The 11,563-nt window shown below is 39.0% G+C and overlaps 1 protein-coding gene across 4 annotated transcripts in view; it reads right to left on the bottom strand.

Moving 5' to 3' along the window:
• rapgef5a (Rap guanine nucleotide exchange factor (GEF) 5a) overlaps nucleotides 1-11,563 on the bottom strand; it is a 132,243-nt gene that overhangs the window by 15,887 nt on the left and 104,793 nt on the right. For all 4 annotated transcript variants that reach the window (XM_037539247.1, XM_017701512.2, XM_017701510.2 and 1 more), the window contains exons 13-14: nucleotides 10,072-10,216; nucleotides 5,204-5,295 (exon numbers count right to left, since the gene is read on the bottom strand). In XM_037539247.1, the coding sequence (XP_037395144.1) occupies nucleotides 5,204-5,295; nucleotides 10,072-10,216 (237 nt within the window). The remainder of the gene's footprint in view (nucleotides 1-5,203; nucleotides 5,296-10,071; nucleotides 10,217-11,563) is intronic.

The raw sequence follows: 11,563 nt of genomic DNA on the forward strand, positions 1-11,563 counted from the left end.
TCTTATCTTATCTTATAAATAATCTATTATATATTTACAATAGTACCAAAGGGGCTGTTGCTAACATCAGTGAATAAATATGAATTTAATAATGAATAATGAATAAAAATTAATAATACATATATTCAAAATACGTGACTATGAATACAAACTACAGCCAACACACAAAACAACATAGTAAAACGTTATTTTGGTCTCTATAGTGATCAGTCATGAAAACTCCACCCACATCACGACTCTAGCATTACAAATTCCTCCCTCTGGAAAACTAGTCCCATTCCTGATAGAACAAATTACCCAAATTTACAGCTTAAATAATTACATTTAACTGAAAAATTCATGCCCTGCAGTGGAGTGGTGACCTGTCCAGGGTGCTCCCCCCGCGACCCAGAAGGATAATCGGCTTAGAAAATGTGTGTGTGTGTGTGTGTGTGTGTGTGTGTGTGTGTGTTGAGAAATGCTGGAGTATTCCTTTAACGCATACTAGGAATTTGTCACATTCAGAATGTATCATGCTTCCAGAGACCGCAGTCCACTGTCAGACATCTGCGTCTTGCTCTCTCTGACGTTTTTCATGCTCCTTCTCACTTTTTTCTGTCAGTCTCTCTTCTGTTTTTTCTGTTTCTCTCCCTGACTCTGTTTCCCTCTCTCCACTGAACCCTCTGTGTAAGAGGCAGCCACAGGAACTGAACGAGATGGATGACTCTCTCTCTGCTAGCTTTGTGGACACGCTTCACACAACAGTGGTGTTTGTGATGAAGGCAACTGCTTTACTGCAACATCCCTGTCACTGTAACACTGTCTGACAGCTTTGGGCTCCACGACAACTGTGGGTTTTGTGTCCAGGGAACAAATAAAAGACACCTTCATCTCTTTCTAAACAAATGGAAACCTTTGTTTTGTGTTCCAGCATCCAAAGAACAGCTTGAACTGCTGCCATTCGCTCTATCATGTTCCATTTCTATCAAAGGAAGAAAATCTCCTTATTAAACACAGATCCTGTGTTGCAACCTAGCAGACCTGAAATGAATACAGAGTCGTGGTTAAAGGGGGATTCCACCGAGATTAAAATTTCTTCATAAGTCAGTTGGAGAACAAATGAACAGATTCATTCAGAGTGGTTTGATGTGAAATGAAAGAGAAACTCACCAACTCAGATTTCGTTACAGTGGTGGTGATAGGAACCAGAAGGCACAATACTTACAGCACAAATATAGCCATCATATTTATTGTCCAAAATAACTAGTAAAACCTTATTTCTTCAAAGGATTTATAAGAAATGTTAATAATGAAGAAAAAAAACATGTTTTCTCTCATATCCCTCAAATAATGTATTTCACAGCAAGAGCTCCTCTCAATTCTAAAAATATGCCTCATACCGTATTCATAACCATTTTATATAACAGTCTTCTGTGGTGTAGCTTTTAGAGGCATTCAACTCTTCAGACGTCTGGTTCCTATCACCACCACTGTGACCAATTCTGACTCTGTTGGTTTCTCTAGACACAAAGCTTTTCACGTCAAACTGCTGAATGACTTAATTTAATCATGCAGAAACTTTGAAAAACTTACAGAATTCTTCTTTTAAAGTAATATCTTTGCAAAAAGTTTAATTAACACAATTGTACTTCTCACTGCAAATGCAGTCCATCAGCCAAGAAATGTTCAGTGTCTGAAGTTTGCCTCTTTAGTTTTGCCCTGAAGCTAAAAGGCATTAGTCTTAGCTAACAAGGGTCCCTGCACAGGCCATGTCAATAATCTTAGACATCAATACACCTACTTTTGAGGTTTCTGACATGTATGACGTCCTGATATAAAATGGACAAAAGTATATTAAATACTAGTAGCACCAATCCTGAAGCCTGTTCTTGTGCCTACTTTACAAGTATCCAATAAACATTAGCGGCACACTGAAAAAGATGGTTCTTCAAGGGTTCTTTAGTAAAGAAAACAGGGTAATACTTTACTGCAGGGTATGGTTCATAAAGCTGCATGACACCTATATAAGCTTGTCATGACATTTCACATAAATGTTTATGAATGCATATTCCAATAGACACATTTGATCAAAATTGGCAAATGTAGCCTTTATAGCAAATTATGCCTATTGGAATAAGCATTTATAAACATGTATGTAGTGTTATGTCAGTTATCATGACAAGTTTATGTATTTCATGTAGTCTTATGAAGAGTATCCTATAGTAAAGTGCTACTGAAAATAGTTCTATGTAGAACCATGAACACTCAAAAAAACATTTGCATGATTAAAGGTTTCTTTGCATCATGAATGGGTTTTTTTACATTGATGGAGTTTTTGGTGCTATATAGAACCATATACAACAATATGAAGAACCCTTTTACAATACAGAGAACCCTTTAATTATGCAAAGTTTGTTTGAGTGTTCATGGTTCTATATAGAACTATTTTCTTTAACCTTGGACAAGCCATCGTTTTTAAGTATGTACACTGGCTCCAGTGCAAAACTACAGAAGCAAACTTCAGACACCAAACATGTCTTGGCTGACTGACTACATGTGGTGTGAGGCGTTAAACAGGCAAAACTGACTTTTCGCTGAACTGCTCCTTTTATTCTGACTAAGTAAAACTATAATGAAAGGGAGCTGCCATGGTGGGCGGAGCTTTGTGGATCATTTCCCCTCCCGCATCCATCACACATCTGGAAATACCCATCTGTCCCATGCTGCCTAGCCATATGCCACCTGCTTAACCAATTAGAGCACTCTGGGTGAGAATTGATGCTGTGGACCCACCACAGCCCCCTCACTGCAGTCTTAATCACTCCTCTGAGCCCCTCCATCCCATCCGCTCTGCCCCGCTCAGCCGCATTAGAAAGCCTGTACCGTGTGCCTGGCACCCCCTTGGAGGCTGGGATATATCCACTGTGTGGAGCAACCTGGCCTATGGCTGCATGTATAATCCCAGTTCTGCTAAGCCGACTGCTGTGAGAAACAGTGGGTATGAGCGGAGCGGGGATGTAATGCGATGCATCTCACGTAACAGGTGAAAAGCAAGCGAAAGAAAGAAGCTTTAATCAGATAAAAAGAAGATGAGCTGGTGGTAGAAAGAGTGGCACCATCCTCATTCTCATAACTCTCCTCCATCAAAATCCTGGCCTTCTTTTATATTATTAATTAAGTGACCCTTATTAGTCCCATAATGGGGAAATTTCACCTCTGCATTTAACCCATCCATGCAGTGAAACACCACATACACACTAGTGAACACACACACTAGGGGGCAGTGAGCACACTTGCCCAGAGCAGTTGGCAGCCCTATCCACAGCGCCCGTGTCTTGCTCAAGGGCACTTCAGTCACGTATTGGCGGCTCTGGAGATCCAACCGTTGACCTTCTGGTCACAGGGCTGGTTCCCTAACCTCCAACCCATGACTGCCCCACTACTGGTTGGCCCAATTTTTATAATTTTCCCGTTCCTCCACACCACATGCAGTGAAACAGGTTAGACATGTTTGGTATCTCAAGATTGCTTGTTGTTACAGTTTTGCACTGGATCTATGAGGCTACATGGACCTACAAAAGGTAAAAACAAAATACTAGAAGAAGCCACAGTGATGAAGTTTCAGTCCATACTTTTGTTGAATTTTATAGAAAACAGTGTGTCATACAGCGTCACAAACAAAATAAGCAGGTCTATTTGAGATCACGCTACATGATTAAATGGGCACTCTAATAAATCAATCTAATAAATATTAGATTATTTACTGATTAAATATTAAATATGACTGCCATCTGTTGTAAACATGCCGACTTCTATCATACAGTAGTTTCTAGAGTGAGATTTTCTGGTTTAAAGACTAAAAGAACTCGGTCCCATTTTATATTAAGTGTCTCTAATAACTGTGTAGCTACATGTGAACAACAGATGCAACAACAAAGGAACTACTAATGATTTAGCCACTGTTACAGATGGATTACAGGTGTACACCTTACATGTACACATGTAAATATGCATGTGTATCAACTTCAGTATTGTAATTACACAAGTGTAATCTTAATAGTTGTAAAAGCCCAATTCTCTCTCATGTAGTTATGCAAGGGCAATAACAAATATAATTACATTTGTAATCAGGCTGGAACAACAGTTTTTTTTTTCCAAAACGTTCAGCAGTAAAAGGAAGTATGTAAGTAACTTACATTAAGACATTACTTACACTGTATCTGCCGGCTTTCCTAACATTTAGGTAGCATTTATGTTGTTGACACTGTAACCAGTTTCAGCTTTAAATCATCCTGTAATGTGACAGTACAGCAGACGTCCCCTTATCTTAAAATATAACTTTCATAACATTAATTAAATGTATTGCATTACCTCAAAGCAATGTCTATATTACCACTATTTTGCCTACATAAAAACTACAAAGGAACTCTCCACTTATTTTAAAGTATAACTTCAACATTACACTACAGGAAAGTTCCTATGTAGAAGATACACTTGTGTAGTTACATGAGGCAAAACTGAAGGTGATATACATGTAATTACATAGACTGTACCTCTGTAATCCATCTGTAACAGTGATTAAATCGTCTGTAGGTACAGTGTTGTTGCATGTGTTATTCATGTTATTAGAGACAATATAAAGTGTGTCTTCAAGGTGGGAGTAACTTCTAAACTGCTTTGGGACTTTAGGGCTAGAATTATTTTTTTCTTAACTATCAGTAATAAGTGTCTTCAGATCATCATTATGATGTATTCATGTGTGTATTTGCAAAATGCCTGCTGGATATTATAGTGAGAGAACACTGATGACTGACAACAATATAACTTTATATTGATAAAACTGAATTGTGCTGAACCTTCTGAGGGTCTGAGGGACATAATGCTACACTACAGCATACTGCATAACACTCCAAATAACATATCAAACTCTGGTTTTAGGCTGGAATGCCCATTTAACACCAATAACACCATGCTGTCCTTCACACCCAGTCTGCTAGTCATGTATATTCACTATAAGCTTGCCCTGCTTCAGCAACATACATTAGAACCAGTGTCCTTGATTACAAAAGCATGTGTTAAATAGTTAGTACAGAAATAGCTTCATTAACTGGATCAGTGAGTGCACTCTTGCAAAAAACATGTAACGTACAATACGCTAATTGTTTTAGAACAAATTTGAGGTTGTAGTACTTCCATAGGTGATGTGGCATGGTGTGGGACTCACTGTCTACGACGCAGAAGCTTCTGGAACTCTTTTAGGTCCTTCTCCAGTGTAGGGAACTCGTAGACGTCCTCCAGTACGTAACGGTACAGCGTCTGTAGAGGCAGATTCACACAACGTGAGTGGAAGTGCGCCTTTAACTGTGATATTAGAACAGTTTTGCAGTTGATCTTATAATAGCAAAAGATTGGATTTATATAAAGAGAAAAGCGTCTGAACAGGTCTGCGTTCGGCCAAATCAGGTGTCTAAACACTGTATACAATGGTTATATATAGTTGGTGTCAGGACAAAACCTCATATTTCCAAAAATGTTCACAGGAGTAGGAGAAAACTTTCTTAACCCCTTAAATGGCCAGGACCCAACGTTTTATTATGCACTTCTAAGAATAGCTCAGCTATTTACTGAACAGTAAGCCTTCGTATGTAATAGACCTAGGATTTTAAGGCATTAACTTAGCTGCTCTCTGAAAGGTGAGCAAAAAGTACAAAACAAAGAAGAAGCTGTCTAGTAGTTCATTTAGACCAGAGCTTGATTTTCTCCTCTCTCTCAAAGATGAAAGCTTTAAGTGTTGTTAAGCTGATGGGGATAGTTTTAGTGGTCCACAAGGTCTTGCACAGTTGTTAGGGGTTTCATTTATTTTCCTTTGACTTTCCCCTTACATATGCAAATGAATTATCTTCTATCAAATCCCTTCTGAAATATCTCCTGAGAAACAAATAACTCTGATTTAATGTCCATTTTGACAGAAAATTAAATAAATAAAGGCACTTAAATGCACACTAGGGAATGTGTGATGTAAAGGGGTCTGTGGGCGTACACGAATAGGCGGCTTTGGCCACGAACCGGCAATGTGTCAAGGGAAATACACAGATGTCTGTCGTCATAAACTCTGAAATAGATTTCTCTAAACCCAAAGCACACACACAGATACACACGCAGGCAGACACATACACAGACAGACACACATGCAGACACACTCCCACAACCACACCTCTCCCACTCTGTCTAGCACATAGCCTCGAGCTGGTAGGTGTATAATGACAGCTGTAACGGCTTGTGTCCTCCCAGCACTGCACTGACCCCTCTAAACCAACTCCTTTCTCGCCAGTTTCCAGGCAACCATCACCTGGGATACACTCCACATAATAATCTATACTGGCGACCGGTGAACAGCCTGTCATGGCAATGGCACTCTGGTTGCCATGGCAACACAGAGTGGGCGGGAAAGGCAGGTTACGACAAGAGGAGGTAGGGGTATGTGTGTGTGTGTGTGTGTGTGTGTGTGTGTGTGTGTGTGTGTGTGTGTGTGTGTGTGTGTGTGTGTGTGTGTGTGTGTGTGTGTGCGTGTTTCTGTGTGTGCGCACAAGAGAAAAAGTCGAGACAGAGAGCAAGACAAATACTGAATAGAAAGTAATAGACCTTTGAAATCATGTGTTATCCAGTAGTCGGTGTCACGCACATATATAGGAATTCCAGGTATAAGCTGACTTTCTTCAGTACAAAAATTAGCATTGTTTTCGAAAATGTCTGTCATATTTTTGTCCTGTGTACATTTTCAGTCCTGAAAGTCACTGGATTGTCTGAATTATGACTGTTTAGCAGCGGAAAGGTGAACACTTGTACATACCTGTTATAGGAATGCTAACATTCCTGTGCATTGAAATGACATAGCATTAGAGTAAGTCTACTACTAAACTCTAATGTAGTTAAATAACAACACTACACCAACACACAGCAGCTTAACTATCACATTTACCAAAGCTTGCTGGTTTGGGTAGGGTATTTTGGTGAGGTTGCCAGTCTTTTGATGTCTGTTCAGGGCATACCTGTAGTCATGTTTACAGGCAGTCTGATAATCCGTTAATCTGACTAATAGCTCAATTGGAAAAGAATACAAATGGACTCAATGGAGGCCATTCGGAATACAATTTCTATCAGATTGAATGAGGTGGTTGGTTAGTGTAGTGGTTAACACCTCTGCACCCTACACTATACCAATAAGAGTCCTTGGGCAACACCTAACACCACCTTGGCCTGCCTATGTAAAATGACCAAATTGTAAGTCGCTCTGGATAAGAGCGTCAGCCAAATGCTGTAAATGTAAAGGTGGGTAGTCCTGTAAATAATCAGGTGAACAGAAGAATAATAGCCATGTAAACATCTGTATCTGATTACATTCCCAGTCTCAAAGTTTAAGTATGTTGTGTGCATGTGTGTCATGAACAGGAACAGGTCTGCAGAGGAGACGAAGTTTATGCTCAGATCATGACGTCTTCCTCTTGACCATCTTTAATAAGGACATGTGAAGTACATTTTCCTGAGTCTAACATTTTAAAGTAATTCAAAACACAAGAACGCCAGCTGGAAAGGTAACTCACTGATTCTGGTCTCACTCTGACTGGACTCACTGGAACTGTTCAAACTCGCACCCACCCCAACCAACCACCACCTCCATACACAGTATCATACTTCCAACCTGCCAAAACTCGGTGCCACCTCTTTGCCACCCCAGGTTAAACTGTCTCGATCTGCCACTGCTTGGGGACCTTTAATTCTTTAATTTTGGTATGATTCAGTATTGCATTAAAACAAACACTGAATAAACAGATGAAACTGGAGGAACTGTTTAGACAGTAGTGGATTATAGACAGTAAACTATACACTAAGCTTTGTTGTATAGGAAAACAGACAGAAAATTGAGCTTTGCCCAAAAGGCATTCAACCCTATTATAATCGGTTATGAACAACCTTAACATCATGATAAATCAATGCAAAGTCAAATGGCAAAAGGTTTCCCAGAGCTTCACACTAAGCCACAAACTAGTAAACACTAGTATGACAACCACTGGGATGGGATTGATAGAGATCTCAGCTCATCATACTAAAAATAACACTGATCCATCTGCTCACACACGTTGCTCTTGTTTCTGCCATTAATACAGTCAGCTGCACTGTTATAATCACGCGTGCTGTTTCATTATCAGCGAGAGAGAACAACATGCACTCTTCACATCTTACACAGATCTAATGCCTTTAGCCCTGTAAGACATGCTAAATAGTCTCCTAATGGCCGTATTTGTTTGTAGCCTCTGGCAGGATGCATTCTGGAGCAATAGGGGGGAGAAAGAGAGACAGATAGAGAGAGAAAACGAGGCATTTGGAGGGAAGACGAGAGAAAAACGATTAAAACCATCAAGTCCCAGCATGTGGCAAAGGCATTCCCCGGAGATCTAAACTAATCTTCTAGCGTGACCATGTGAGTCAACAATGTCGTGTTACCACGCACACATGGGAAGAGGGGGGCAGAGGGAAGACGAGGAGGAAGAGTATGCCGGGGTCTACTCAGCTATCTGTGAAATATTTTTTACAATAGGCTTCAACGTGGCCATGCAAAAGCTTCTATTCATTTGATCGATATTGTCTTTAATACCATTAAATATGATATGGAGGAAATACATATGAACAATGCATGTGCTCACTGAAAACATTCCCCAGCTCCTCTATGTGGAGAAGAAGATAGGTTTCATATCTATCATATCTACTTTACTGCTGAATGGGCTGGCATGGCTGCTGACCTGAACTGAATGAATGAACGGACAACAGGAAGACAGATAAACAAGCGAGCTCAGTTATGTGAGCTTTCGCTTGGTTGTTAGCTTTCACTCAATACGTTTCTCTGATTTAAACAAAGAGAGACTGCACAGAAACACAGTTTTGTTTGAGTATGATCCACATCAGCTTTTGTGGTTGGTGAAGATGATGCTTACACAAGCTTTACTATAGATTAGGACCACCACTTCAGCCATTTATTGGACATTGGATAGTAATTCATAAGATATACTTTGTAGTTGTATATTATATGCCCACAATAGCAATATTGACCTACTTAGAAAGAAAACATGGATTATGGCTCCCTGGGGCTTTACAGCCTAAAATCAATTCATTTTATCTAACATCTCATTTTAGTTTTATGAGAATACATTGCTAATGTTTACAAGCTTACAGTGTTAATGATTCTTATCTGATACCACCAAAAAGTTACAGATTAAAAAAAACTATCTCTTCATTGTAGCTGGTCTAGGAGTATTTTGTTTTGCTTTAAGCACAATGAACTATCAACTAAGACCACTACAGCTAAATAGACTAAACTACCAACTGCTTGCTAATAATATAGCTCCAGCAACTAGATGATAACACAAACTCAGCATCAACAGATTGGTTACAGTTTGTAACTGTACCCCAGCAAGGAGCAGGAGTTTGTAATAAAGAGGGTAGGGAGTGTAGATAGTAAGTAGTAATCTATATATAACACTAAGGATTGTTTTTTGGAATACAGTTTAAACCTACACTGTAATAAAGGTTCTGTGCAGGTACATTTTTCGTTAATCATGGTACAAACAATTAAAATGTTCCATCAAAGGTACAACAGTGGTTTTAAGGTCGTTTTGGACCTTAAATAATTTTTTCCAAGTAGAAAAGTACATATTTGTACCTTTTCATAACCGAATGTTTTAAAACAGACCAATGAAATAAAAAGCCTGGAGACGAGATGGTGTGTGTGGAGTCAACACAACTCAGAAAATATCATTTCAATGGATTATGGTACAGTTATGTTCCCTGACTAAGGGTACTGAGATGTACCCTTGAGGGACCCATGCCAGTGACAAGAGTGACTGCCCTAGTGATGGTTTTGTACCTTTATTTCTGAGAGTGTAGTATTGAATGAACTATTAATTGAACTATTGGCTAAATCGTTCAGTCAAGGGATACTGATACTGTTTTAAGCTAAGACTAAGCTTAGTGTGCAGCTATATAAAAAGCTGCTTCTTTATGAATTGTCTCAGCATTAATGCTGAGGCTCATTAGTACCTTCATGAAGAGTTTGACATTTTCCTCTTCGCGCAGGAAGTCTTTGTAGAGAGAGCTCCACTGGGACACCAGGTGCAGTACCTTTCGCTTCCTGTAGAGGGCCTCCTTTCCTTCCTCCTTACCACGGCAGCGCTTGGTGCAATAGGTGAGCGCAGGTTAAGGGCCAGTCACGACAGAACAATTACAAGAAAATGCATAGATGCAGTCATAGCGAAACCTTTTTACATTGAACATTTCCCAATAAACACATTAGTACAAGTTACAAAAGCATATCTTTTGAGTTTTGAAGCCACAACAGATGTTAAAGGGATTTTAACTGATTTTGCAAAATATCTATATCATTCAGTCATCGAGATGTAAAAGTCACACAGAGTTTTATGTGTCACTTGGTTTATTTGGTAGACACTTTACAGCCCATATTTTCGTCACAGTGGTGGTGATAAGAACTACCGGTTATGATTTCTACAACAAATACATAGCCACTTTATTTGCTATACAAAATGACCCGTGATTGTCCTTGATGATAAAATAGAGGTCAATAAGAGGTTTTCTTTAGGGACTACTTTGCTTCACAACACTGCATGTACCTCTCCATTATGAACAAGTTGACCTCAAAAAAAAAACCTCAATACTATTGTAAAACTGTGTATTAGGCAATGTATTGAGCATCCTTTCAATGTAATGCTTTTTCTAAGCCTTAATAAGTTGCACAAGTCCAAAAATATTGAAATATGTTACACAAAACCGACCAAATATTTTACATTTTAGTAAAAATAGACCCAACTACTAGCAGGTTGCCTAACTATGTTTATTTTTTTGTGGCACCAAATGATTCTCAGTGAGCTAAATACCAAATTTAACTCAAATATATAATTAGTCTTTCCAACTTTAGGAACAACGTAACATCACCCAAGAGAACAACTTGTTTGATCAAGTCCAGTGTAACTATATGACAATCACGGTGCAAGCTACTAGTCAAGGGATTTTATATTATCTCTATAATACAACATTTCCTTTAGTTTATACTTCATATTTCAGTAGTATAGGATATGGGCACTATTTTACAGGTTCCCTTTAAACCTTTCAGGCGTCTGGTTCCTGTCACCACCACTGAGAGCATTTCAGATCAATTCACCCTGACTTTATCTCTCACCCACTGAATAATGCAGAACTTTTGAAACATTCTCAGACTCCTCCCCCTTTAAGAACATTCTTCCCCTTAAGGTTACAAGAGCAACAGTATGAAGATATATGAGGCCAAGAAAGTATGCATGTTACAGAAGTTATGGATTGCATAACATGTCTAAATAAGATGTAAATCAGCTCTGGCCTAAACTAAGCTATGTAGAGTTATGGCTGTTTATACTAATAAGACATCTAGCAAGCTGCTACAGCTATTTGCTTATTGCTTACAATTCTTTCAGTTTCTGCATGTGTGATCATAAAACACATTCTGTTCATTTAAGGGGAACTTTGACAAAAAATAAATAAA

Source organism: Pygocentrus nattereri, chromosome 1 (genome assembly GCF_015220715.1).
Source record: "Pygocentrus nattereri isolate fPygNat1 chromosome 1, fPygNat1.pri, whole genome shotgun sequence".
Taxonomy (NCBI): domain Eukaryota; kingdom Metazoa; phylum Chordata; class Actinopteri; order Characiformes; family Serrasalmidae; genus Pygocentrus; species Pygocentrus nattereri.